This window comes from Stenella coeruleoalba (genome assembly GCF_951394435.1).
Source record: "Stenella coeruleoalba genome assembly, chromosome: X".
Classification (NCBI taxonomy): Eukaryota; Metazoa; Chordata; class Mammalia; order Artiodactyla; family Delphinidae; genus Stenella; species Stenella coeruleoalba.
Window position 1 is genome coordinate 110,121,906 of NC_137152.1, and position 27,506 is coordinate 110,149,411.

The window sequence follows — 27,506 nt, forward strand, 5'->3', positions numbered from 1 at the left end:
CACGTGGCCTGTCGTCTCCTCCTTGCTCTCTCTGCTTCTGTCCTTTGCTCTGTGCTCCCTGGCCAGTCCCCTCCCCGAGGCTCTGCACGTGCCCTTGCCGCAGCCTGGAGCTCTTCCTCTGCACGTGCACAGGCTGGCTCTCTCTCCTCCTCCAGGCTCTGCCCAAAGGACACCTCCTCAGGAGGGCCTTCCTGACCACGTGGTCCGCTGGGGCTCCCCCTCCTGCTCTCTGTCCCATCCCTGCTTGCTTCTTCCCTAACACGAATTCCAGCTGTAATAATTCTGTTGGATCGTTGTACACTTACTGCCTGGCGTCCCCATGAGCATGGAAGCTCCATAAGGGCGGGGATTGCTGGCGTCTGTCCTGTTGGCTGCCGCTCCCCGGCTCCTGGCACGGCGCCCGGCACAGAGCAGGACGAGTCAATGGAGAAGAGGTGTCAGACCTGGAGTAAAAAGAAACTCAGGTTTCTGAGAGAGAAAAGATGCATGAGGAAGATCTTATACTGACAGGGATTTGGGGTGATAGAGTGTGAATATCAGACATCTTGACATTGAGACTTTCAGCTTTTCAACTTGTAAAGGGCATTGAGACAATAAATCATGAGTGTCAGAGCTCTGTGAATGTTTGCTTAGTAGTTGAACTGTCCAGCTCATTTCTGTATGTATTGAGAGTGCCAAGAAAGAAAAAGTGCTCTATTGTACACTCTTTGCTCAGTCCTATTTGTCTGTTGTTTGCCATAAGCATCGGCAGCTTATTCACTTGCCTTTCAATGTTTCTGAGGAACGTCCTTCACATAGCTGCTTCTCCACTCTAAAAGAGCTTAGAGTTAAGACAACAGAAAAGCAAAAAAATCCCCTTGCGTCAGTCCTTCAGGGAGCCTTCTAGACAGCTTTAAACAAACACAATTCCTTGGGAGTAAGGTCTACTCTCCTCCCTCCTGAGCCAGGAACCCTCACTTGGAATGCACGCTGACATCGTCAAGACAGCTGCTCTACTAGGCAAGGGCTGGGGCAAGAATAACTTAAAATGCCAGCAAATTTTCCTGTCACATTTCATGGCTCTTCTTCAGACTTAACATTCGCTTGGTTGCTGTAAACCTCTGATGATCTTCCAGAGTTCCAATAAACTTGATTCCGATCATTGTTTTCCCGGTGTTTCCAGTGTTCCTGGAGGACCCTACCCAGAGTGCCCTACACCACGTTCACCAATATCACTAAGTTCCGTGAGTGACGTTTTGAAGCTTACATCCTTCTGCTAACATCTTAATTTAGCAGTGTGGTGGCTTCCCTGGTGGCACAGTGGTTGGGAATCCGCCTGCCAAGGTAGGGAACACGGGTTCAAGCCCTGGCCCGGGAAGATCCCACATGCCACAGAGGAGATAGGCCCGTGTGCCACAACTACTGAAGCCTGTGTGCCATAACTGCTGAAGCTTGCATTCCTGGAGCCTGTGCTCCACAACATGAGAAGCCACCGCAATGAGAAGCCCTCACACCGCAAGGAAGAGTAGCCTCTGTTCGCGGCAACTAAAGAAAGCCCGCGCACAGCAATGGAGGACCCAACGCAGCCAAAAAATAATAAATTTATTGTAAAAAACCCAACAGTGTGCACTTTTTTTTTCTGGAAGGAATAACAAAGCAGAAGAAACAGAAAACTAGAAATTTCTCTAGCATCAGGGACCTTGTGAAAAATCAATAAAATGATATATATATGCAATGTCAGAATCTCTTTGCACATTTAAATTTTTGCATATTAACACAAACATAACAATACTGCCCCATATAAACCTTTGTATAAACATTAAAGGAAATATATGCATTATTTTGTCTTTTAGTGCTTCTGAAGCACAGAATGCACAAGTCCCCCTGAAGACTTTCTGTCGTCACATGCGAGAACAAATGTCAGGGGTTGAGGCAGCCTCAGGTGCACTTTGTAATGTCTCTAGACAAAATAGAACAGAGTTGGAGGTAGATTGTTTGGTGACTTCCCCTGCCTCTCCCATGGAGAAATAACTTACCCAAATAGCAGCTTTCTTACTCTTTGATCCAAACTGTCCTGAATCTTGCATGGTTTTAAGGCACAACTAGGAATGGTTGAAAACTTTGTTCAGCACACACAAGATTACCAGTTGGCCTCTGAACACCTATTCTTTCTAAAGGACATAGTAAGAGCACCAAGTAGTGCCCCACCTGCACGTAGCCCCTAGTCACTCTGGAAATGCCCAGGATGGCCAAGTTCAAGAGTGAACCCTTATCACATGTGGTAGGGGCAACAGGGTTTACTGATTTTAACCTGCTGGATTAATAACATCACCTTCCTCAATTGGGAAAAGTAACAACAAAACAACAAAGTAATACTTTCAAAGAACACTCATAAGGCAAAAGCCAGCTTTTGCCGCCAAATAAACTGAAAACAAAAAGCTCCACTGCTTTTTCTTAGCCTCTGGAAGGCAGTTCCCTTGACTAAAACATCGTAGGATAATCAACAATATCCCATTCTATCCTACAGCACAGAACACTTATTCTTTTTTCCTCCTTGGTCATTGCGTTAACATCATGATCTGCTGTTGATGTGATTAAACGCTGTTGGGAAGGTGATGGGATTCTATTTCTTCTAGTAGCTTCTCAAGGTACTGAATTAAGACTCGTCTTTTGAACCTAAAAACGAAAAAGAAATTTTATTATCCAAGAGGTCCTTAAAGCATTTATGATGCGCGAGGCACTGTGTGGGGTACAAAGTTGGAATGGCCATTCACATGGGAAATAGAAAATGTATGTCCGTGTAAAGATAGGGCTTAGCTAATACCGAGATTACCAGCTGAGAGCCCAAGCCCACCTCAGACTGTGAGGAGTGCAAAAGGCTCCACAGACCTGGATGATTGAATTGGCCTCAGGTAGTATTAATCTAAACGCCTCTGCAGACAGCCGTAGTTATGACTGAAGGCCAGGGCTTAGGAAAGCAAAGCAGGACTTCCCTGGTGGCACAGTGGTTAAGAATCCTCCTGCCAATGCAGGGGACACGGGTTCGAGCCCTGGTCCGGGAAAATCCCACATGCCACAGAGCAACTAAGCCCGTGAGCCACAACTACTGAGCCCGCGTGCCACAACTACTGAAGCCTGTGCACCTAGAGCCCGTGCTCCACAACAAGAGAAGCCACCGCAATGAGAAGCCGTCGCACTGCAATGAAGAGTAGCCCGCGCTCGCTGCAACTAGGGAAAGCTCATGTGGAGCAACGAAGATCCAATGGAGCCAAATAATTAATTAATTAATTAAAACAAAAAAGAAAAGCAAGGCAGAACCAATCCCTCCGCCTGTCTTGCATTGGGCAGCCCTCCTGCTTCAAAAAACACAATGAAGAGTTCCTCTTTACACCCACCTTGCAGCTTCCTTGATGGTAAATTCAATAAATTGTTTCCTCACTGCAAGAGGTCCTTGCACTCCTTCAAGCAAAATGAAAATTCTTTCATACTCTGAAGATATTAAAAAAATTAGTATTTTTAAAAATATGGATGAAAAATAAAATTCAGTCTTTACACATCATCAGTAATCATTCCTTGTGTGTGGAAAGTTAGCTATAGTTTGTATTTGAAACACTCAAATCAAGATATCCGCACATATCTGCTACGGAAACTCTAAACACTAATTAAATGTGGTCTACTGAATAATGGCCCCCCAAGTTGTCCATGTCCTAATTCTGAGAACCTGTGAACATGTTACCTTATATGGCAAAAGAGACCTTACTTTGCAGATGTGATTAAGTTATGGCTCTTGAGATGGGGAGATTATCCATGTTTATACATGTTGCCCAACGTAACCACAAATATCCTTATAAAAGAGAGGCAGTAGAGCTGGTCAGAAAGAAAAGATGTAAGGGTGGGAGCAGAGGTTAGAGAGGAGAGAAGGGGCTAAGTTGCTGGCTTGAAGATGGAGGAAGGGCCCACGAGCGAAGGAACACAGGCAGCCTGTAGAAGCTGGAAGAGGCAAGGAAACAGATTCTCCCTAGAGCCTGCAGAAGGAACCCTGGCCTGCCAACACCTTCTTGCTAGCCCAGTGAAAATAATTTCAGATCTGACTTCCACAACTCGAAGATAATACAGTTTTCAGCCACGAAGTTTGTGATAACTTGTTACAGCAGCAAAAGGAAACTATTACAGTAAGTAAGGGGAAAAAGAGAGAGAAAGGTGTATTGGGTCTTTTTTAGGTAAAGCCAGAGGAATCATTTTAAATTATGTGAAAACCCAGTACTTCCCAAAAATGCACCTCAAGAGATACCTTGAGAGGAACTTCCGGGAAGATGGCGGAAGAGGAAGACGCGGAGATCACCTTCCTCCCCACAGATACACCAGAAATACATCTACACGTGGAACAACTCCTACAGAACACCTACTGAACGCTGGCAGAAGACCTCAGACCTCCCAAAAGCAAGAAACCCCCCACGTACCTGGGTAGGGCAAAATAAAAAAGAATAAACAGAGACAAAACGATAGGGACGGGACCTGCACCAGTGGGAGGGAGGTGTGACGGATGAAAAGTGTCCACACACTAGGAAGCCCCTTCGCGGGCGGAGACTGCGGGTGGCAGACGGGGGCAGCTTCGGAGCCGCGGAGGAGAGCGCAGCCACGGGGGTGCGGAGGGCAAAGCGGAGACATTCCTGCACAGAGGATAAGGGCTGACCGGCACTCACCAGCCCGAGAGGCTTGTCTGCTCCCCCGCCGGAGCGGGCGGGGCTGGGAGCTGAGGCTCAGGCTTCGGTTGGAGCGCCGGGAGAGGACTGGGGTTGGCGGTGTGAACACAGCCTGAAGGGGTTAGTGCACCACGGCTAGCCGGGAGGGAGACCGGGGAAAAGTCTGGACCTACCGAAGAGGCAAGAGACTTTTTCTTACCTCTTTGTTTCCGGGTGCGCGAGGAGAGGGGATTAAGAGTGCTGCTTAAGGAGCTCCAGAGATGGGCGCGAGCCGTGGCTAAAAGCGCGGACCCCAGAGACGGGCATGAGACGCTAAGGCTGCTGCTGCCGCCACCAAGAAGCCTGTGTGCCGACACAGGTCACTCTCCACACCTCCCTTCCGGGGAGCCTGTGCAGCCCGCCACTGCCAGGGTCCCGGGATCCACGGACAACTCCCCCGGAAGAACGCACGGCGCGCCTCAGGCTGCTGCAACGTCACGCTGGCCTCTGCTGCCGCAGGCCCGCCCCGCACTCCGTGCCCCTCCCTCCCCCCGGCCTGAGTGAGCCAGAGCCCCCGAATCAGCGGCTCCTTTAACCCCGTCCTGTCTGAGCGAAGAACAGACGCCCTCCAGCGACCTACACGGGGAGGCGGGGCCAAATCCAAAGCTGAGCCCCTGGGAGCTGTGAGAACAAAGAAGAGAAAGGGAAATCTCTCCCAGCAGCCTCAGGAGCAGCTGATTAAAGCTCCACAATCAACTTGATGTACCTGCATCTGTGGAATACCTGAATAGACAACGAATCATCCCAAATTAAGGAGGTGGACTTTGAGAGCAAGATTTATGAATCTTCCCCTTTTCCTTTTTTTGTGTGTATGTGTATGCTTCTGTGTGAGATTTTGTCTGTATAGCTTTACTTCCACCATTTGTCCGAGGGTTCTATCCGTCCCTTTTTTTAAAAATTTTTCTCTTAATAATTACTTCTTATTTTAATAACTTTATTTTACTTTATCTTCGTTCTTTCTTTCCTTCCTTCCCTCCTTTAGACAACGAATCATCCCAAATTGAGGAGGTGGACTTTGAGAGCAATATTTATGATTTTTTATTCTTTTCCTCTTTTTGTGAGTGTGTATGTGTATGCTTCTGTGTGAGATTTTGTCCGTATAGCTTTGCTTCCACCATTTGTTCCTGGGTTCTATCCATCCATTTTTTTGTTTTTTGGGTTTATTTTGCTCTTAATAATTATTTTAATAACTTTATTATATTTTATCTTAATTTTACTTTATCGTCTTTATTTTCCTTCCTTCCCTCCTTCCTTCCTTGCTCCCTCCCTCCCTCCTTTCTTTCTTTCTACTTCTACTAATTCTTTCTTTCTACTTTTTCTCCCTTTTCTTCTGAGCCGTGTGGATGAAAGGCTCTTGGTGCTGCAACCAGGAGTCAGTGCTGTGCCTCTGAGGTGGGAGAGCCAACTTCAGGACACTGGTCCACAAGAGACCTCCCAGCTCCTCATAATATCAAACGGCGAAAATCTCCCAGAGATCTCCATCTCAACACCAGCACCCAGCTTCACTCAACAACCAGCAAGCTACAGTGCTGGACACCCTAGGCCAAACAACTAGCAAAACAGGAACACAAACCCACCCATTAGCAGAGAGGCTGCCTAAAATCATAATAAGTCGACAGACACCCCAAAACACACCACCAGACGTGTACCTGCCCACCAGAAAGACAAGATCCGGCCCCATCCACCAGAACACAGGCACTAGTCCCCTCCACCAGAAGGCCTACACAACCCAGAACCAACCTTGGCCACTGGAGACAGACACCAAAAACAACGGAAATACAAACCTGCAGTCTGCAAAAAGGAGACCCCAAACACAGTAAGATCAGCAAAATGAGAAGACAGAAAAACACACAGCAGATGAAGGAGCAAGGGAAAAAACCACCAGACCTAACAAATGAAGAGGAAATAGGCAGTCTAGCTGAAAAAGAATTCAGAATAATGATAGTAAAGATGATCCAAAATCTTGGAAATAGAATAGACAAAATGCAAGAAACATTTAACAAGGACCTAGAAGAACTAAAGATGAAACAAACAATGATGAACAACACAATAAATGAAATGAAAAACACTCTAGATGGGATCAATAGCAGAATAACTGAGGCAGAAGAACGGATAAGTGACCTGGAAGATGAAAGAGTGGAAATAACTACTGCAGAGCAGAATAAAGGAAAAAGAATGAAAAGAACTGAGGACAGTCACAGAGACCTCTGGGACAACATGAAACGCACCAACATTCGAATTATAGGGGTTCCAGAAGAAGAAGAGAAAAAGAAAGGGACTGAGAAAGTATTTGAAGAGATTATAGTTGAAAACTTCCCTAATATGGGAAAGGAAATAGTTAATCAAGTCCAGGAAGCACAGAGTCCCATACAGGATAAATCCAAGGAGAAATACACCAAGACACATATTAATCAAACTGTCAAAAATTAAATACAAAGAAAACATATTAAAAGCAGCAAGGGGAAAACAGCAAATAACACACAAGGGAATCCCCATAAGGTTAACAGCTGATCTTTCAGCAGAAACTCTGCAAGCCAGAAGGGAGTGTCAGGACATATTGAAAGTGATGAAGGAGAAAAACCTGCAACCAAGATTACTCTACCCAGCAAGGATCTCATTCAGACTTGATGGAGAAATTAAAACCTTTACAGATAAGCAAAAGCTGAGAGAGTTCAGCACCACCAAACCAGCTCTACAACAACTGCTAAAGGAACTTCTCTAGGCAAGAAACACAAGAGAAGGAAAAGACCTACAATAACGAACCCAAAACAATTAAGAAAACGGGACTAGGAACATACATATCGATAATTACCTTAAATGTAAATGGACTAAATGCTCCCACCAAAAGACACAGATTGGCTGAATGGATACAAAAACAGGACCCATATATTTGCTGTCTACAAGAGACCCACTTCAGACCTAGAGACACATACAGACTGAAAGTAAGGGGATGGAAAAAGATATTCCATGCAAATGGAAACCAAAAGAAAGCTGGAGTAGCAATTCTCATATCAGACAAAATAGACTTTAAAATAAAGACTATTAGAAGAGACAAAGAAGGACACTACATAATGATCAAGGGATCGATCCAAGAAGAAGATATAACAATTGTAAATATTTATGCACCCAACATAGGAGCCCCTCAATACATAAGGCAAATACTAACAGCCATAAAAGGGGAAATCGACAGTAACACATTCATAGTAGGGGACTTTAACACCCCACTTTCACCAATGGACAGATCATCCAAAATGAAAATAAATAAGGAAACCCAAGCTTTAAATGATACATTAAACAAGATGGACTTAATTGATATTTATAGGACATTCCATCGTAAAACAACAGAATACACATTTTTCTCTAGTGCTCATGGAACATTCTCCAGGATAGATCATATCTTGGGTCACAAATCAAGCCTTGGTAAATTTAAGAAAATCGAAGTTGTATCAAGTATCTTTTCCGACCACAACGCTATGAGACTAGATATCAATTACAGGAAAAGATCTGTAAAATACACAAACACATGGAGGCTAAACAATACACTACTGAATAACGAAGTGATCACTGAAGAAATCAAAGAGGAAATCAAAAAATACCTAGAAACAAATGACAATGGACACACGACGACTCAAAATCTATGGGATGCAGCAAAAGCAGTTCTAAGAGGGAAGTTTGTAGCAATACAAGCCTACCTTAAGAAACAGGAAACATCTCGAATAAACAACCTAACCTTGCACCTAAAGCAATTAGAGAAAGAAGAACAAAAAAAGCCCAAAGTTAGCAGAAGGAAAGAAATCATAAAAATCAGATCAGAAATAAATGAAAAAGAAATGAAGGAAACGATAGCAAAGATTAACAAAACTAAAAGCTGGTTCTCTGAGAAGATAAACAAAATTGATAAACCATTAGCCAGACTCATCAAGAAAAAAAGGGAGAAGACTCAAATCAATAGAATTAGAAATGAAAAAGGAGAAGTAACAACAGACATTGCAGAAATACAAAAGATCATGAGAGATTACTACAAGCAACTCTATGCCAATAAAATGGACAACCTGGAAGAAATAGACAAATCCTTAGAAAGGCACAACCTGCCAAGACTGAATCAGAAAGAAATAGAAAATATGAACAGACCAATCACAAGCACTGAAATTGAAACTGTGATTAAAAATCTTCCAACAAACAAAAGCCCAGGACCAGATGGCTTCACAGGCGAATTCTATCAAACATTTAGAGAAGAGCTAACACCTATCCTTCTGAAACTCTTCCAAATTATAGCAGAGGGAGGAACACTCCCAAACTCATTCTACGAGGCCACCATCACCCTGATACCAAAACCAGACAAGGATGTCACAGAGAAAGAAAACTATAGGCCAATATCACTGATGAACATAGATGCAAAAATCCACAACAAAATACTAGCAGACAGAATCCAACAGCACATTAAACGGATCATACACCATGATCAAGTGGGGTTTATTCCAGGAATGCAAGGATTCTTCAATATATGCAAATCAATCAACGTGATACACCATATTAACAAATTGAAGGAGAAAAACCACATGATCATCTCAATAGATGCAGAGAAAGCCTTTGACAAAATTCATCACCCATTTATGATAAAAACCCTGCAGAAAGTAAGCATAGAAGGAACTTTCCTCAACATAATAAAGGCCATATATGACAAACCCACAGCCAACATCGTCCTCAATGGGGAAAAACTGAAAGCATTTCCACTAAGATCAGGAACAAGACAAGTTTGCCCACTCTCACCACTATTATTCAACATAGTTTTGGAAGTTTTAGCCACAGCAATCAGAGAAGGAAAGGAAATAAAAGGAATCCAAATTGGAAAAGAAGAAGTAAAGCTGTCACTGTTTGCAGATGACATGATACTATACATAGAGAATCCTAAAGATGCTACCAGAAAACTGCTGGAGCTAATCAATGAATTTGGTAAAGTAGCAGGATACAAAATTAATGCACAGAAATATCTGGCATTCCTGTACACTGATGATGAAAAATCTGAAAGTGAAATCAAGAAAACAATCCCATTTACCATTGCAACAAAAAGAATAAAATATCTAGGAATAAACCTACCTAAGGAGACAAAAGACCTGTATGCAGAAAATTATAAGACACTGATGAAAGAAATTAAAGACGATACAAATAGATGGAGAGATATACCATGTTCTTAGATTGGAAGAATCAACATTGTGAAAAGGACTCTGCTGTCCAAAGCAATCTACAGATTCAATGCAATCCCTACCAAACTACCACTGGCATTTTTCACAGAGCTAGAACAAAAAATTTCACAATTTGTATGGAAACACAAAAGACCCCGAATAGCTAAAGCAATCTTGAGAACGAAAAACGGAGCTGGAGGAATCAGGCTTCCTGACTTCAGACTATACTACAAAGCTACAGTAATCAAGACAGTATGGTACTGGCACAAAAACAGAAATATAGATCAATGGAACAGGATAGAAAGCCCAGAGATAAACCCACGCACATATGGTCACCTTATCTTAGATAAAGGGGGCAGGAATGTACAGTGGAGAAAGGACAGCCTCTTCAATAAGTGGTGCTGGGAAAACTGGACAGGTACATGTAAAAGTATGAGATTAGATCACTCCCTAACACCATATACAAAAATAAGCTCAAAATGGATTAAAGACCTAAATGTAAGGCCAGAAACTATCAAACTCTTAGAGGAAAACATAGGCAGGACACTCTATGACATAAATCACAGCAAGGTCCTTTTTGACCCACCTCCTAGAGAAATGGAAATAAAAACAAAAATAAACAAATGGGACCTAATGAAACTTCAAAGCTTTTGCATAGCAAAGGAAACCATAAACAAGACCAAAAGACAACCCTCAGAATGGGAGAAAATATTTGCAAATGAAGCGACTAACAAAGGATTAATCTCCAAAATTTATAAGCAGCTCATGCAGCTTAATAAGAAAAAAACAAACAACACAATCCAAAAATGGGCAGAAGACCTAAATAGACATTTCTCCAAAGAAAATATACAGATTGCCAACAAACACATGAAAGGATGCTCAACATCACTAATCATTAGAGAAATGCAAATTAAAACTACAATGAGATATCATCTCACACCAGTCAGAATGGCCATCATCAAAAAATCTAGAAACAATAAATGCTGGAGAGGGTGTGGAGAAAAGGGAACTCTCTTACACAGTTGGTGGGAATGTAAATTGATACAGCCACTGTGGAGAACAGTATGGAGGTTCCTTAAAAAACTAAAAATAGAACTACCATATGACCCAGCACTCTCACTACTGGGCATATAGCCTGAGAAAACCATAATTCAAAAAGAATCATGTACCAAAATGTTCGTTGCAGCTCTATTTACAATAGTCCAGAGATGGAAACAACCTAAGTGTCCATCATCGGATGAATGGATAAAGAAGATGTGGCACATATATACAATGGAATATTACTCAGCCATAAAAAGAAATGAAATTGAGCTATTTGTAATGAGGTGGATAGACCTAGAGTCTGTCATACAGAGTGAAGTAAGTCAGAAAGAGAGAGACAAGTACTGTATGCTAACACATATATATGGAATTTAAGGAAAAAAAATGTCATGGAGAACCTAGGGGTAAAACAGGAATAAAGACACAGACTTACTGGAGAATGGACTTGAGGATATGGGGAGGGGGAAGGGTAAACTGTGACAAATCGAGAGAGAGGCATGGACATATATACACTACCAAACGTAAGGTAGATAGCTAGTGGGAAGCAGCCGCATAGCACAGGGAGATCAGCTCGGTGCTCTGTGACCGCCTGGAGGGGTGGGATAGGGAGGGTGAGAGGGAGGGAGACGCAAGCGGGAAGTGATATGGGAACATATGTATATATATAACTGATTCATTTTGTTGTGAAGCTGAAACTAACATACCATTACAAAGCAATTACACTCCAATTAAAAAAAAAAGAGATACCTTGAATCTATTCTGAATCCTAAACGGAAAGGGACCTCCATTATATTATTGATAGATGGTCTTTCACTACTTACTTCGCCCAAATTTTCGAACTTCCTTCATTAACTGGTGTTTTATATCAGCATTGATTCCTTGTGCCATAGCAGGAGTTATTTGCGATGTATTTGGCCCAGTTTCCAAAGCAGATGTTACCGAGACTTTTTGATCATCTACAGAGACGCTGCAGTTCTTGGTTCCTCCTATGACTGCATTACTACCAGGATTGTGCATCAGGTCATCTTTCCTGAGACTAGTGAAATCATCAGACAGGCAATCCACTTGGTCGGGCGGGATACTATCTCCTGCCATATTCATAAGCTCTGGGGCAGCAGATTTTGACAAGAAGCCATCGGGTGAGATTTGACCATTTTCCATCTTCTCATGAACATCGTGAGTGACGGTAACATCTGGAAACCAAATTAACAAGTGGAGCTGTGACGTAGGTGCATTATGGCAACCCCACAGGGACCACCCGCTGCTCCTCAGTTTTGAGGAAATTGTTTCATAAAGCAAGAGGATGTACCAGATGGAGCCTGAGACCCCTCAAATTGGGCTCAGGAAGTAATACGACAAACGCACTTTCTTCTCTTCATGGCACCATGAACACATATGGAAACCACGTAAGACAGTACAACGAATAAAGAGGCTCAGGTCCCTGGTGCTGAGGGTTGAGCTGCAGCTCGTGCTTTACAAGCTGAAAAGCAGCAAGTCTCACTTGGTGGCATGATTGCTGTCCTTTACCTATGAAATGCCATGCTCTACCGAGCTTGACATCAGATTACATGCCCCCCCCCCCGCCAAACTCCCGCCTCTCTCCCTCCAAAGTTCTGAGGAAACACAGGTGGTGGCCACTAGACCTGAAGGCTGTGTATGGCCCCCGTCACCCCACCCCAAATCCCTGTCAGTATAAGATCTTCCTCATGCATCTTTTCTCTCTCAGAAACCTGAGTTTCTTTTTACTCCAGGTCTGACACCTCTTCTCCATTGACTCGTCCTGCTCTGTGCCGGGCGCCGTGCCAGGAGCCGGGGAGCGGCAGCCAACAGGACAGACGCCAGCAATCCCCGCCCTTATGGAGCTTCCATGCTCATGGGGACGCCAGGCAGTAAGTGTACAACGATCCAACAGAATTATTACGGTTGGAATTCGTGTTAGGGAAGAGGCAAGCAGGGATGGGACAGAGAGCAGGAGGGGAGCCCCAGCGGACCACGTGGTCGGGAAGGCCCTCCTGAGGAGGTGTCCTTTGGGCAGAGCCTGGAGGAGGAGAGAGAGCCGGCCTGTGCACATGCAGAGGAAGAGCTCCAGGCTGCGGCAAGGGCACGTGCAGAGCCCCGGGGAGGGGACTGGCCAGGGAGCACAGAGCAAAGGATAGAGGCAGAGAGAGCAAGGAGGAGACGACAGGCCACGTGTTAGGAGAGGATGGCAGGGCCAGGTCGTGCACAGCTGGGAGACCAGGGTCGGGAGCTCAGATTGTGTTCTGAGTGCCTAGGAAAGGTGATGATGGGTCTTCAGCATGGATGTGGCGTGATCTCATTTCTGTGTTGACATGATCACTCCGGCTACAGGGTTAGACAGTGAGGGTCAGACTCTAGCAAGAATAGCAATCAGATCAGATAAGAAGCTATTGTAGTATCTTGTTGAAAGATCATGTCAGAGGGGAGTAGACAGAGAAAAAATGGTGGGATTCAGGAATCTTTACAATAATATTTACAGGGAAAATGACAAGGGTAAGCAGAAAAAAAGAATGAAAGCGGGTTACGAATATGAGAGGAAAACCAGTAGGTCACAGAGTATAGCAATCCCAGAAAGTTTCCATGAAGGAGAGAGTAAACAACTGCGTCAAATATGGCTGAGAAATTAATAGCAATCTCAGCCAAAACTAGTGAGATTGATGAGAACAGCTCCAGTAAAGTGTAGGAGGCAGAATCCAGACTCTACTGGCTAAGACCATGAAGAGGAGGTGAGAACAGTCATTCTTACCATCTTCCATGGACATGGATGAGGCCCAAACAGAGGATCCTCCTTCTTGTTCCTGTTTCACGGACAGCAGGTCCATACTCAGCTTTTCCTTAGATGAAGAAGGATTCTCGGGTTCTCCACAAAGTTCCATTTGGTTTTCAGGCCCTACAGTAAACTCCGCTTCATCACTCATCATTTACTGAGAAACATCAATGCACATGTTCCATTTGCAACAAAACTCCAACAATCACAAAGTTGCAAACAGTTTGCATATGTATATATAACCAAGAAGTTGAATCATTAATTTGAGTTTTCACCATGGTCCAATATTTACCATACCTCAACAAATACTCTTTTCAGAAAATGCAACTGAATTTTAATCCAGTCTATAGTTTAAAAAAGGAGGAAGCTGGGACTTCCCTGGTGGTCCCGTGGTTAAGACCCCGCCTTCCAAAGCAGGGAGTACAGGTTCGATCCCTGGTCAGGGACTAAGATGCCACATGCTTTGGGGCAACTAAGCCCATGCACCACAACTACTGAGCCCCACGCACCACAACCTGAGAGCCCGCATGCTGCAACTACAGAGCCCATGTGCTCTGGAGCCCATGCGCCACAACTAGAGAGCCCGCATACTACAACTACTGAGCCTGCGCACCCTGAAGCCCATGCACCACAACTAGGGAGAAGCCCGAGCGCCGCAATGAAGAGCCCATGCACCACAACGAAAGATCCCACGTCCCGCAGCTAAGACCCGATGCCGCCAAAAATGAATGAATGAATAAGTAAATAAATAAATATTTTTAAATAAGTAAATAAATAAAAATTTTCAAAGGATGAAGCTAATACACAAGGTGCTGTCCAAAGCCAAACACGGTGTAACCATGAGTAATCAGAATGCTTGGGGAATGGGCAACTCTCAACAAAAAAGGGCATTACTTTTCTAAGGGGAAATAATTCCCTTTCTTTGTCCTCATTTTATTTATTTTTCAAATCAGTTTACAGTTTTTTTTTCCTTTTTATTTATTTTTTGGCTGTGTTGTGTCTTCGCTGCTGCGACCGGGCTTTCTCTAGTTGCGACGAGCGAGGGCTTCTCTTGTTGCAGAGCACGGGCTTCTAGGCATGTGGGCTTCAGTAATTGCAGCACACGGGCTCAGTAGTTGTGGCTCGCAGCCTGTAGAGCACAGGCTCAGTAGTTGTGGTGCACGGGCTTAATTGCTCTGCGGCATGTGGGATCTTCCCAGACCATGGATCAAACCCGTGTCTCCTGCATTGGCAGGCGGATTCTCATCCACTGTGCTTCTTTGTCCTCATTTTAGAAGGCCAATATAAACTGATAACAACATCTCACAAGGACATTTGAAGAAAAGAAAACTATAGGTCTTTATACTAATATCTCTCCTGAACTTAAACCCAATAATCCTAAACCAACGAATAATAAAATACAATAATATATAAAAAGGATATACATTCTGTCTTGATGAGGGTATACTGCAGGGAGGTAAGATTGGTTTAAAATTCAAAAATCAATGTAATGCTTAACAACACTTAACAACAACAACAAACCAAGGGAAAACCTTATGATCACTTCTATAGATGGGTTAAGTTTCAGCACCTATTCATGATAAAAAACTATCCACAATCTAGAATAGAAGGCAACTTCCTTAATCTGATAAAGTGTATCTACCCCCTAAAAATCTATAGCAAATGTCACACTTAATGATGAAATATCAAACATTTCTCCCTGCGTTTGGAAAATAGGATGTTCACTATCCATCAACAATTTACTGATGGTTCTAAAAAGTGAAGTATTACCAGGAAATTATAATAGTTGTAAAGTTTGGAAAGGAAAAAGTAAAACTGTCATTATTCACAGATGGCATTACACAGAATATGCAAAAGAATATAAAATCATTAGAGTTAATAAGTGAACTTAATCAACTTATCAGTTATAATAAAAACCACTTTGTGGTTATTATTATTACCAGTTTTCTATTCCCATATAATAGCAACAAATAATTAGAATATGAAATTTTAAATACCATTGATAATAGTATCAAAAACATCAAATATCTAAGTAAATAGTGCTAGAGCACAACACAAAAAGTATAAAACATCACTGAGAGAAAGTAAAGACCTCAGGAAACAGAAAGAAATACTTTTTGCATGGATTGCAAGATTCATTATTGAGTTGTTACTGTCAATTCTCTCAAAAATGATCTCTACTAATCCAATTTAAAATCCCACCATGAGAAAAGACGGCCTCTTCAATAAGTGGTGCTAGGAAAACTGGACAGCTACATGTAAAAGAATGAAATTAGAACACTCCCTAACACCATACACAAAAATAAACTCAAAATGGATTAGAGACCTAAATGTAAGGCCAGACACTATCAAACTCTTAGAGGAAAACATACGCAGAACACTCTATGACATAAATCCCAGCAAGATCCTTTTTGACCCACCTCCTAGAGAAATGGAAATAAAAACAAAAATAAACAAATGGGACCTAATGAAACTTAAAAGCTTTTTCACAGCAAAGGAAACCATAAAAAAGACGAAAGGACGAAAAGACAACCCCCAGAATGGGAGAAGATATTTGCAAACTGGCAAAGGATTAATCTCCCAAATATACAAGCAGCTCATGCAGCTCAATATCAAAAAAACAAAAAACCCAATTCAAAAATGGGCGGAAGACCTAAATAGACATTTCTCCAAAGAAGATATACAGATTGCCAACAAACACAGGAAAGGATGCTCAACATCACTAATCATTAGAGACATGCAAATCAAAACTACAATGAGATATCACCTCACATCAGTCAGAATGGCCATCATCAAAAAATCTAGAAACAATAAATGCTGGAGAGGGTGTGGAGAAAAGGGAACTCTCTTGCACTGTTGGTGGGAATGTAAATTGATACAGCCATTACGGAGAACAGTATGGAGGTTCCTTAAAAAACTAAAAATAGAACTACCATATGACCCAGGAATCCCACTACTGGGCATATACCCTGAGAAAACCATAATTCAAAAAGATACATGTACCACAATGTTCACTGCAGCAGTATTTACAATAGCCAGGACGTGGAAGCAAGCTAAATGTCCACTGACAGATGAATGGATAAAGAAGACGGGGCACACATACACAATGGAATATTACTCAGCCATAAAAAGGAACGAAATTGAGTTATTTGTAGTGAGGTGGATGGACCTGAAGTCTGTCATACAGAGTGAAGTAAGTTAGAAAGAGAAAAGAAAATACCATATGCATATATATGGAATCTAGAAAAATGGTACTGATGAACCTAGTGGTAGGGCAGGAGTAAAGATGCAGATGTTGAGAACGGACTTGAGGACACAGGGGAGAAGGGGAGGCTGGGGCAAAGTGAGAGAGTAGCACTGACATACATACACTACCAAATGTAAAATGGATGGCTGGTGGGAAGCTGCTGCATAGCACTGGGAGATCAGCTCCATGCTTTGTGACCACCTAGAGGGGTGGGATAGGGAGGGTGGGAGGGAGCCTCAAGAGGGAGGAGATATGAGGATATATGTATATGTATAGCTGATTCACTTTGTTTTACAGCAGAAACTAACACAACATTGTAAAGCAAATATACTCCAATAAAGATTAAGAAGAAAAAGAAGGAAAAAGAAAATAAAATCCCACCATGTTGCATTTTGGTGAAAATTGACAAGCTGATAGTAAAAAGTGTATGGAAATTAAAGGGCTTAGAATAGCTAAGACAATCTTTAAGAAAAACAAAGTTGGAGGACACGCACTACCAGATTTGAAGACTTGCTACAAAAGTACTGTAATTAAAACAGTCTAGTAATGGAGCAAGAATAGGCCAATACACGAATGGAAGAGGACAGAGAATCTAGACACAGATCTGGAAATATGCTAAACAGCTGAATTTATGACACAAGGTCCCCGGCCAACCACTGTGGATAAGATAGTGTTTTTAATATGTCCAGTTATGTACACGGGAAAAAATAAAGCTTGCTTCTTACATCATCCCATTCCACAAAAATTTATTAGAGATGAATGGGAGATCTGGTGGAAAATTCAGAATATTATCTTCATGGCTTTAAGGTAGGCAAAAATTTATTTTTGAGGATAAAAAAGGACTAACCAAAAATAATAGACTGTCTAATTAGACATAATTAAATTTGAAACTTCTGTTTACCAAAAAGACATGATTAAGAGAATGAAAAAGCAAAACATGTATATAGAAGATACTCAAAATTTTGTAGATATATAAATTGGATAAACATTTATACATTTAATTATTCATATATATCTATGTATTATATAATCAATTTAAACAATGTATATAAATATTTGTGCATATTTATGTATGTATATATAACTGGATATATCCCTCTCTCCAAAAAATCAGTGAAATCCAGAATATATGCAGAACTGTAAATCAATTTAAAACTTACAAACATCCTAATAAAATATGGGCAAAAGACCTGAAAAGGCACTTCGTATAAGACATACTCACATGGCCAATCCATATCTAAAAGGTGTTCAGTTTCATTAATCAGCAGAGGAATGCAAGTTTAGACATAATGAGAAGTCACTGCACACCCACCAGAATGAAATGAAAGACTGCCTGTAGAGCAAGTGTTTGTGAATATGTGGTCCAACTGGAACTCTCATACATTGCTTGCTGAACCCAGATTTCCACCTAGAAGCTCAAGGACATAGTTGAAAGGTTAGCTAGAACTCTCTTAAGGCTGAGATAAAGAAGTCAAGAAAATACTATTGAGCAATCTGCTTTGAGTTGCAGCAAGGTAATTCTTGGAGCAATAGAAAGCATGAACTAATGGAGAGTTTCTTTAAGGTGTTGCTGTGTGAACAACTCAGCCTTGAGTTCTCTCTGCAAAAAGTGGGAAGTGCCCTAGTCTGTTTCAGGAGAACAGTTTTAATAAGACCCTGTGAGAGGGTCTTATTTTTTCCCCTCAAAGGAAAAAATAGACCAAAACAACAGACATCAACCTTGCTAGTGAAGAAAAAGCGTATCCCCAAATGTTGGCTATTGTTACTTCTCCTTTAGTGAATTGCTTCTTCTTGAAATGCTCTTGACTTTCCCAGCTACTATGTTTGCCCTTTTCATACTGAGTTATATCTTTTTATATGTTGAGAACATATACCTCATATCTCTATTATTCATTGTAAATTTTTCCCCTAGCTCGTTGCAAGCTATGCAGTATTCTTTCCTTAAAAAAATTTTTGCTGTTTAAGATATTTGGAATGAAATAAACCTAATACAGAAAATAAGGAAAGAAGTTAAAAGGAAGGCAAGACAACACAACTTTCCCTATAAATGTTAAAATTAAATAATAACCGGGAGTTCTTATGGTCAAGATGATAAGAAAATATGCCTTCACACAAACTTCTAAATTGCTGCAATTTTTCTGGAGGTGCATCTTTCATGATTTCTTCCCATGAGATACTACTTCTACTAATTTATAGAGATGAATTTTATAAATGCTTACATATAAATATTGTATTATACATAAAGATTTATAAAATGGAAAAATCACAAATAAATTGGATGCTTAACAATGCAGATGTAAATAAAAATCATTATATAGCTATATGATTAAATACTTTGCAACCATTAAAACACAAGTTTCAGAATAACATTTGTGATCTAGAGAAAAGGCTTCTGACATAAGTTAGAAAAAAATGTAGCAAATTCTAAGATATGTAGTATGATCTTAACTTGGGGTAAAAAGCATAAATATTTGCACATTAAAAAACTGCTAAAAGCCCAGCAATTCCACCCCTGGATATATATCCGAAAAAAGCAGAAACACTAATTCGAAAAGATACATGCACCCCAATGTTCATAACACCATTATTTACAATTGCCAAGATATAAAAAGCAACCCACGTTTCCATCAACTGATGAATGGATAAAGGAGATGTGGTATATATGTACAATGGAATACTGCTCAACCATAAAAAAGGATGACATTTTGCCATTTGCAGCAACATGGATGGACCTGGAGGGTATTATACTAAGAGAACTAAGTCACACAGAGAAAGACAAACAGTGTATGATATCACTTATATGTGGAATCTAAAACATACAACAAACAAGCGAATGTAACAAGAAAAAAGAGATTCACTGATAACAGAGAACAAATCAGTGGTTACCAGCGGGGAGAGGGAACAGGGAGGGGCAATATAGGGGTAGGGGACTAAGAAGTACAAACTAGTACGTATAAAATAAACTACAAGGATATACTGTGTTATACAACACAGGGAATATAGCCAATATTCTATAACTATAAATGGAGTATAACCTTTAAAAACTGCAGGTCACTATATTGTACACTTGTAATTTATATATTACTGTACATCGATTATACTTCAATTTAAAAAAAAGAAAAAATAAGCAGAGGTTAAAAACGGCTAAAAGGAAAGATAACAAATGTTTTACTGTTTTCTGTTTGTAAATATACAATTTTATTTTCTCCCAATAGAAGTTTTGTTTTTAAAATCAGCATAAAAGTATGCAACTGAAAGAAAAGAAAAAAACACACCAAAACCCCAGAAATCTAGAAGTACCTCACCACCCCAGGGCTGAGACACAGCATCCAAGTAACAGCGTTAGAGCACCCAACTAAGATGTCCCCCCAAAGGCTGAGACACCACATCAAGCAGAATCCACCCCATGAGGCGGACACAAGAGCCCAAAGAAGAGTCCTCAGCCATGGCTGAAACAGAGGACCCAAGAACCAGGAGCCACCCCTACATAAGCGAGATAAAGTGCCCAAGAAAACGTCCTCACCTCGGTCTAAGAAACGGCACTCAAGACAGAGTTCCCGTCCTGGGCAGGGGCCAACCTTCCAAGGAACAGTCTCAGTTGCCTCGGATCCCACAGGAAGCCCCAAGAACGAGCCCAAACCCCCAGTGCTGAGAAAGTGCCCAAGGGAAAGTTCTCTCCCGCAACGGCTGAGCCACAGCCCCCAAGGGAGAGGTCCACCCTAGTCTCAGAGCATCCTTGGAATGGCACCCCGTCGGCTGTGACAGCACCAATGCTAAGTCCTCTCAGAATGGAGAACAGTGCTCCCACTAACAGTCCCCACGGGCCACGAGCAGATCACAAGCAAAAGCCACCCAATCAGAGTGGACACAGAGGGTCAAAGGACAAGTGCCCCCCCATGCTGAGCTGGGCACCTGAGGAGAGGCTCTCACAAATGAGGGAGAGCCAAGGGAGAGGGAGCCACAGCCCTGGGGTGACCCACCCAGGAAACCTCCCCTCTCAGGGCTGGGACAGACACCAAGAAGCGCTCGGCCCCCGGGCCTGCTGAGCTAAGGCACCCGAGGAATGGCCTCCCCGGGGCTGAGGCCAGCCCCCAAGGCAGCGTCTCCCCAGAGCTGAGGGGGTCCCACCCTGGACGGAAAACACACAGGGACTGACACCTTCCGGGGCAGAGAGAAGGCCCCTGGGGAAAAGAGTCCACATTCCCACTGTCCATCCTGACCTTAACGGAGAAGCCTGGAAGCAACTCACAAAATGGCGATAAATGGGTGGAGCCTCACGGGTGGAACTTTCTGGAGTGTGCCCTGAGGTAGTTGCTGGACATACACCCTCTAGGGTCCCTGGGAGTGAAGTACACGAGTAAGCGTCTCACCAGAAGCCGATGTGTTATTGCCTGAGGGGGCTCGAGGGAAGCCTCTGGCCACAGTTGCTGCCGGCACGAGCTCCTCACCACTGCGCACTGGGGACGCTTCCGCCTAGAGAGGTAGCCGCCCAAAACCCAGAGCCAGCTTCCGCTGGCGTTGCCTCTGGCTCCCTCTACAGGCTGACTTCTGTGTTCACGTCAGCAAGAAGAAAAAAAATAAAGGGACCAGAACCACTTTCACAGATCAGGCCAAAAGGGTGACTTCAGAGCTGAGAGGTAAAAAATCCAAAACTGGCACACTATAGTACAGAAAAAGAGGAAAGTTATATCATCAAAAACGCAACAGATATTCATGAGGATAAATTAAAAGCATTTGTTAAGACAGGTGTCTACCGGAAATCTACAACCCACTTTATTCCTAGGGGAGAAACAGAAGTATTCAACTTAAAATCAAAGCAAGACAGACCTACTAGAGAATGGACTTGAGGACACGGGGAGGGGGAAGGGTAAGCTGGGATGAAGTGAGAGAGTGGCATGGACTTATATATACTACCAAATGTAAAATAGATAGCTAGTGGGAAGCAGCCGCATAGCACAGGGAGATCAGCTCGGTGCTTTGTGACCACCTAGAGGGGTGGGATAGGGAGGATGGGAGGGAGGGAGACGCAAGAGGGAAGAGATATGGGGACATATGTATAACTGATTCACTTTGTTATAAAGCAGAAACTAACACACCATTGTAAAGCAATTATACTCCAATAAAGATGTTAAAAAAAACAACAGAATATCCAGTTCTCTTGGATTCCTTTTTTTCAAATTTACTTCCCCAGGGGCACTTCATAGTGTCCTGAACTGCGATGAAGAGTGGCCCCCCGCTTGCCACAACTAGAGAAAGCCCTCGCACAGAAATGAAGACCCAACACAGCCAAAAATAAATAAATAAATAAACAAAAAGACACGCACATCCCAATGTTCATAGCAGCACTATTTACAATAGCCAGAACATGGAAGCAACCTAAATGTCCATCAACTGAGGAATGGATAAAGAAGATGTTGTACATATATACAATGAAATATTACTCACCAATAAAAAGGAACGAAATTGGGTCATTTGTAGAGATGCGGATGGACCTTGAGTCTGTCATGCAGAGTGAAGTAACTCAGAAAATAGCGTATATTAGCACATATATGTGGAATCTAGAAAATGGTAGAGATGATTTGCAAAGCAGAAATAGAGACACAGACATAGAGAACAAACTTAAGGATACCAAGGGGAAGGGGGTGGGTGGGAGGAATTAGGAGACTGGGATTGACATATATACACTATTGATACTATGTACAAAATAGATAACTAATGAGAACCTGCTGCTTTAATCTTAAAATTCTTCCAAGCAAGAGAGAGGAGTTAATGTAGCAGGAGGCAGAGCCATGAGTTTGTGGCCACTTGCTCATGCAAAGTACTTGTGGCTTCAGGACCTACTTGAATCCACTCTTGTACATACCTCTTCCATTTGATAGCACGCTGCTTCTGTGCATACCCTCCACTGTGACTTGGTGGGTAATAAAACACCCGCGTTAGGATGGGCAGCTCAGGTGGCATGGGAACTTGGTGTCCCGTGGTCAAGCATTCAGTCTCTACTAAGGCCCAGGAGTAGGGCAAATGTTTCTCACATGTACTAGAATGATGTTTGCCTCCAGGAAATTAGTGCAAGTTCAGAGCTGGGGTCCTATAATCCTAGAGAAATTGGAGTATTTCTCTTCCCCTAATAAGCTAAGACTGCAGTGAAAATCACAATTACAAAAGCAAAAGAGACAGTCTTCTATTTTTCATATTTGTCCAATCAGGATATACAATTGAATAAAAGGGTTTAGAAATTGGTTTTTGTTTTAATACAAAAAAAAAAAGAAACCATTCTTGTAAAAAGTGTCTGAATAGACTAAAGATTTCTAGTGATATCTGAATAAGATTCAAAACTTAACTTTTTGTTTGGGGGATTGTATTTAAAAGTTCAACCCCTGTCTGCTGAAGCTAATCATTATTGTTAATTGATAGATAGGGGAGAAGAAACCTTATTAAGTTGCATCTATTAATCTTTTGATCTGGAATTTTATACACATTTTCACTTTCAAAGCTTATTTTTTACTTGATTAAGCCACAGCAAAATTATAGAAAGCTGCAGCCCCCAGGGATATAAAGAATGCTCCAACAATGTGAAATCACAGATGCTTGGCCAGAAAGCCACGCATCTGAGGTTTTGTCAAAGAACTGGAAGCCATGGTAGTTATTCTCCTCAACACCAACATCCTTCCAGAATTCCAAGCTTATTTTTTTGTGTGTATGGAAAATAGTTTTTCTTTTAATTGAAGTATAGTTGTTTTACAATGCTGTGTTAGTTTCAGGTGTACAGCAAAGTGATTCAGATATACAGATAGATAGATAGATAGATAGATAGATAGATAGATAATTCTTTTTCAGATTCTTTTCCCTTACAGGTTATTACAAGCTATTGAATATAGTTCCCTGTGCTACACAGTAGGTCCTTGTTGTTTATCTGCTTTATGTATAGTAGTGTGTATCTGTTAATCCCAAATTCCCAATTTACCTCCCCCCGACTTTCCCCTTTGGTAACCATAAGTTTGTTTACTATGTCTGTGAGTCTATTTCTGTTTTGTAAATAAGTTCATTTGTATCATTTTTTTTAGATTCCATGTATAAGTGATATATGATATTTGTCTTTCTCTGTATGACTTACATCAGTTAGTATGATAATCTCTAGGTCCAGCCATGTTGCCGCAAATGGCAGAATTTCATTCTTTTTATGGCTGAGTACTATTCTATTGTACGTATATACCACATTTTTTTGAAGTATAGTTGATTTACAATATTGTATTAGTTTCAGGTGTACAGCAAAGTGATTCAGTTATACATACATCTGTATCTATTTTTTTCAGATTCTTTTCCCTTATAGGTTATTACAAAATATTGAGTATAGTTCCCTGTGCTATACAGTAGATCCTTGTTGCTTATCTGTTTTATGTATAGTAGTGTGTATCTGTTAATCCTGAATACCCAATCTATCTCCCCATCCTTTCCCCTTTGGTAACCATAAGTTTGTTTTCTGTGTCTGTGGGTCTATTTCGGTTTTGTATATAAGTTCATTTGTATCATTTTTTTTTAGATTCCACATATAAGCGATATCATATGATATTTGTCTTTCTCTGCCTGACTTACTTCACTTATTATGACAACCTCTAGGTCCATCCATGTTGCTGCAAATGGCATTATTTCATTCTTTTTTATGGCTGAGTAATATTCCATTGTATAAATATACCACATCTTCTTTATCCATTCATCTGTTGGTGGACACTTAGGTTGCTTCCATGTCTTGACTACTGTAAATAGTGCTGCTATGAACTTTGGGGTGCATGTATATTTCTGAGTTAGAGTTCTCATCTTTTCAAGATATATGCCCAGGAGTGGGATTGCTGGACACATGGTAACTATATCTTCAGTTTTTTAAAGAAGCTCCATACTGTTCTCCATAGATATTGCACCAATTTACATTCGAACAGTGTAGGAGGGTTCCCTTTTCTCCACACCCTCTCTAGCATTTATTATTTGTAGACTTTTTGTTGATGGCTATTGACTGGTGTGAGTTGATAACTCATCGTAGTTTTGATTTGCATTTCTCTAATAATTAGTGATGTTGAGCAGCTTTTCATGTGCTTCTTGGCCATCTGTATGTCTTCTTTGGAGAAATATCTATTTAGGTCTTCTGCCCATTTTTTGATTGGGTTGGGTTTGGGGGTGGAATTTTTGGCGTTGAGCTGTATGAGCTGTTTGTATATTTTGGAAATTGATTCCTGTTGGTCGCATCATTTGCAAATATTCTCTCCCATTCTGTAGGTTGTCTTTTCATTTTGTTTATGGTTTCCTTTGCTGTGCAAAAGCTTTTAAGTGTAATTGCAAAGCTTACTTTCAGTACAGTAGAATTTATGTAAAATTGTCATAGCAGTAAAAAGTATTAAAATGAAATTGTTAGAGTGTTAATGTAAGAAGCCATTTCACTCTTGACACAGTTATTTGGAAGGGATTGCTTTACTGGTTCTATAATTTTAAAAATATGTTTGTTAAACACCCTGTCAGAAGAGAGTCATTTTCATTATTACAGATTCCTATACTGTTAAGATTCACCTGTGCTTTGGAATGTTCATGAAACATACTTTCTTTTGGAATATATTTCATTGCTAAGAAAGTTTAAACATTGCTTTCACCTCAGTGTAGAAATACCATTGTTTTGTTCTTCTTTCAATGCTACTAAAATAAAACTCATTTTCCATTTAAAATATCCCACTACAGCAGTACTTATATTAGTGTTTGATTGAGTATTCAGAAGACTGGAATCTTGAAGGGACACCTTTAGAACCCTGCCTACCACACAGGCCCAAAGTGGACAGCTGCAGCACTCCAGTACACTCTGGGACAGCCCGGAAGGATATGGTGAAGGGTAAGCCTCCCAGAGGGAAGAACTTTGAGCAGTGCACCTGGTTGTTCATTCTGCCTGGAGGAGAGACGGCCACAAGTATGAGTGCATATCCATGCATAGGTCATGTCCGAATTATTGGCTGAAGGGTCAGGGACTTTGAGGATGCATGATTGAACATTTGGGACAAGGAGGCCCAGGGAAAAAGTATGTGGATACACCTGTCCAAATCGATAGATGATATGAAGGTATTTGTGTCTTACGAGAGTTCTCAGCAAATAAGCTTAGCAGAGCAGAATTTTAATAATCTGATGGATAGGATATTCATTATCTAGACATCAATCAGCCTCTTTCCCCAGCATTCAGGTCACAACCCAATGGGCTCAAGAACCAAGTGGCCAAGTGGCAAGAATGGAGGTTCTTCTCAGCAACATGGGCTTTCACTTGCCAAGGCTGATGTCACTATAATCACTGCTGAGGGCCCGATCTGCAAGAAGCAGAGACCAACAATGATATGGCATCAGTCTCCAGGGTGATGGGCCAGTTACCAGGTGGCAGGTGATTACACTGGACCACTTCTATTAAGGAAGGGGCAGTGCTTTGTCCACACTCAAATAGACACTCTAGATATGGATTTTCCTTCCCACCTGAAGTGCTTTGGAGAAACGAATATTTATAGACTTGAAAAATGCCTTATTCACCATCATGGTATTCCAATCAGCATCACTTCTAAATAAGGAACCCATTTCACAGGAAACTAGTGCAGCAATGGAGCACTGTTCATGGAAGTCACTGGTCTTATTATGTTTCCCCTCATCCTGAAGTGAAATGACCTTTGGAAGACTCACATATGTTTTTAGCTAGGTGGTAAAAACTTGAGGGGCTGGGGCAACAACCTCTAGGAGATGGTAATGCTCTATCTAGGTATTTATATGCATAGATATATGGTGCTATTTCTCCCATAAAATGGATTCATGGGTCCTGCAATCAAGGTATGTAAATGGGAGTGCCTCTCCTCACTATTAACCCTGGAGATACAATAGAAAAACGTTGTGTCTTGTCCCCACAACTAGAGCTCTAGCTCTTCTGAGGTAGAGATCTGAGTTCCAAAGAAAGAAGTGCTTTCACCATGGGATACAACAATGACTTCATTGAATGGGAAGTTGGAACTTCCAGCTGACCACTTTGGACTCCCCATCCCTCTCAAGCAACAGGCGAAGAAGGGCTATACTGTCCTGGCCTGAGTGATTTAACCTGACTATCAAAGGCAAGTTGATTACCTACTACTAAAGGGGCTATGGAGGACTATGATATATCTAGAGAGCTGCTTGATACTCCCATGTTTTGTGATTAAAGTCAGCAGACAGTGTATGTAATATCAAATCATCACAGTGTACACTTTAAATACCTTACAATTTTATTTGTCAATAAAGCTGGGGAGAAAAGTCAATGGATAATTATAATAACCTAATTGAGGCAGAACGTCTAATGGCCAAAGGATTCAAGAATGAATGCTGAGGGGCTTCCCTGGTGGCGCAGTGGTTGAGAGTCCGCCTGCCGATGCAGGGGACACGGGTTCGTGCCCCGGTCCGGGAAGATCCCGCATGCCGCGGAGCGGCTGGGCCCGTGAGCCATGGCCGCTGGGCCTGCGCTTCCGGAGCCTGTGCTCCGCAACGGGAGAGGC

The 27,506-nt window shown here is 41.8% G+C and overlaps 1 protein-coding gene across 3 annotated transcripts; it reads right to left on the reverse strand.

The window, feature by feature from the left end:
* Window positions 1-1,564: 1,564 nt before the first annotated feature.
* LOC307180453 (integrator complex subunit 6-like) lies at window positions 1,565-21,480 on the reverse strand. Of its 3 annotated transcripts, none has more exons than XM_079910728.1 (5): window positions 21,348-21,480; window positions 13,710-13,853; window positions 11,767-12,138; window positions 3,375-3,468; window positions 1,565-2,655 (listed from the first exon to the last, which is right to left on the reverse strand). In XM_079910728.1, exons 2-5 carry the CDS (start codon window positions 13,837-13,839, stop codon window positions 2,574-2,576), a joined length of 678 nt encoding a protein of 225 aa, XP_079766854.1. In that variant the 5' UTR covers window positions 13,840-13,853; window positions 21,348-21,480; the 3' UTR covers window positions 1,565-2,573. The 3 variants fall into 3 exon arrangements, with proteins under 3 accessions (XP_079766854.1, XP_079766852.1, XP_079766853.1); XM_079910726.1 differs by having other exon boundaries at window positions 13,710-13,887; window positions 21,348-21,459; XM_079910727.1 differs by lacking the exon at window positions 21,348-21,480 and adding an exon at window positions 20,501-21,317 and having other exon boundaries at window positions 13,710-13,887.
* Between the last annotated feature and the right edge of the window lie 6,026 nt (window positions 21,481-27,506).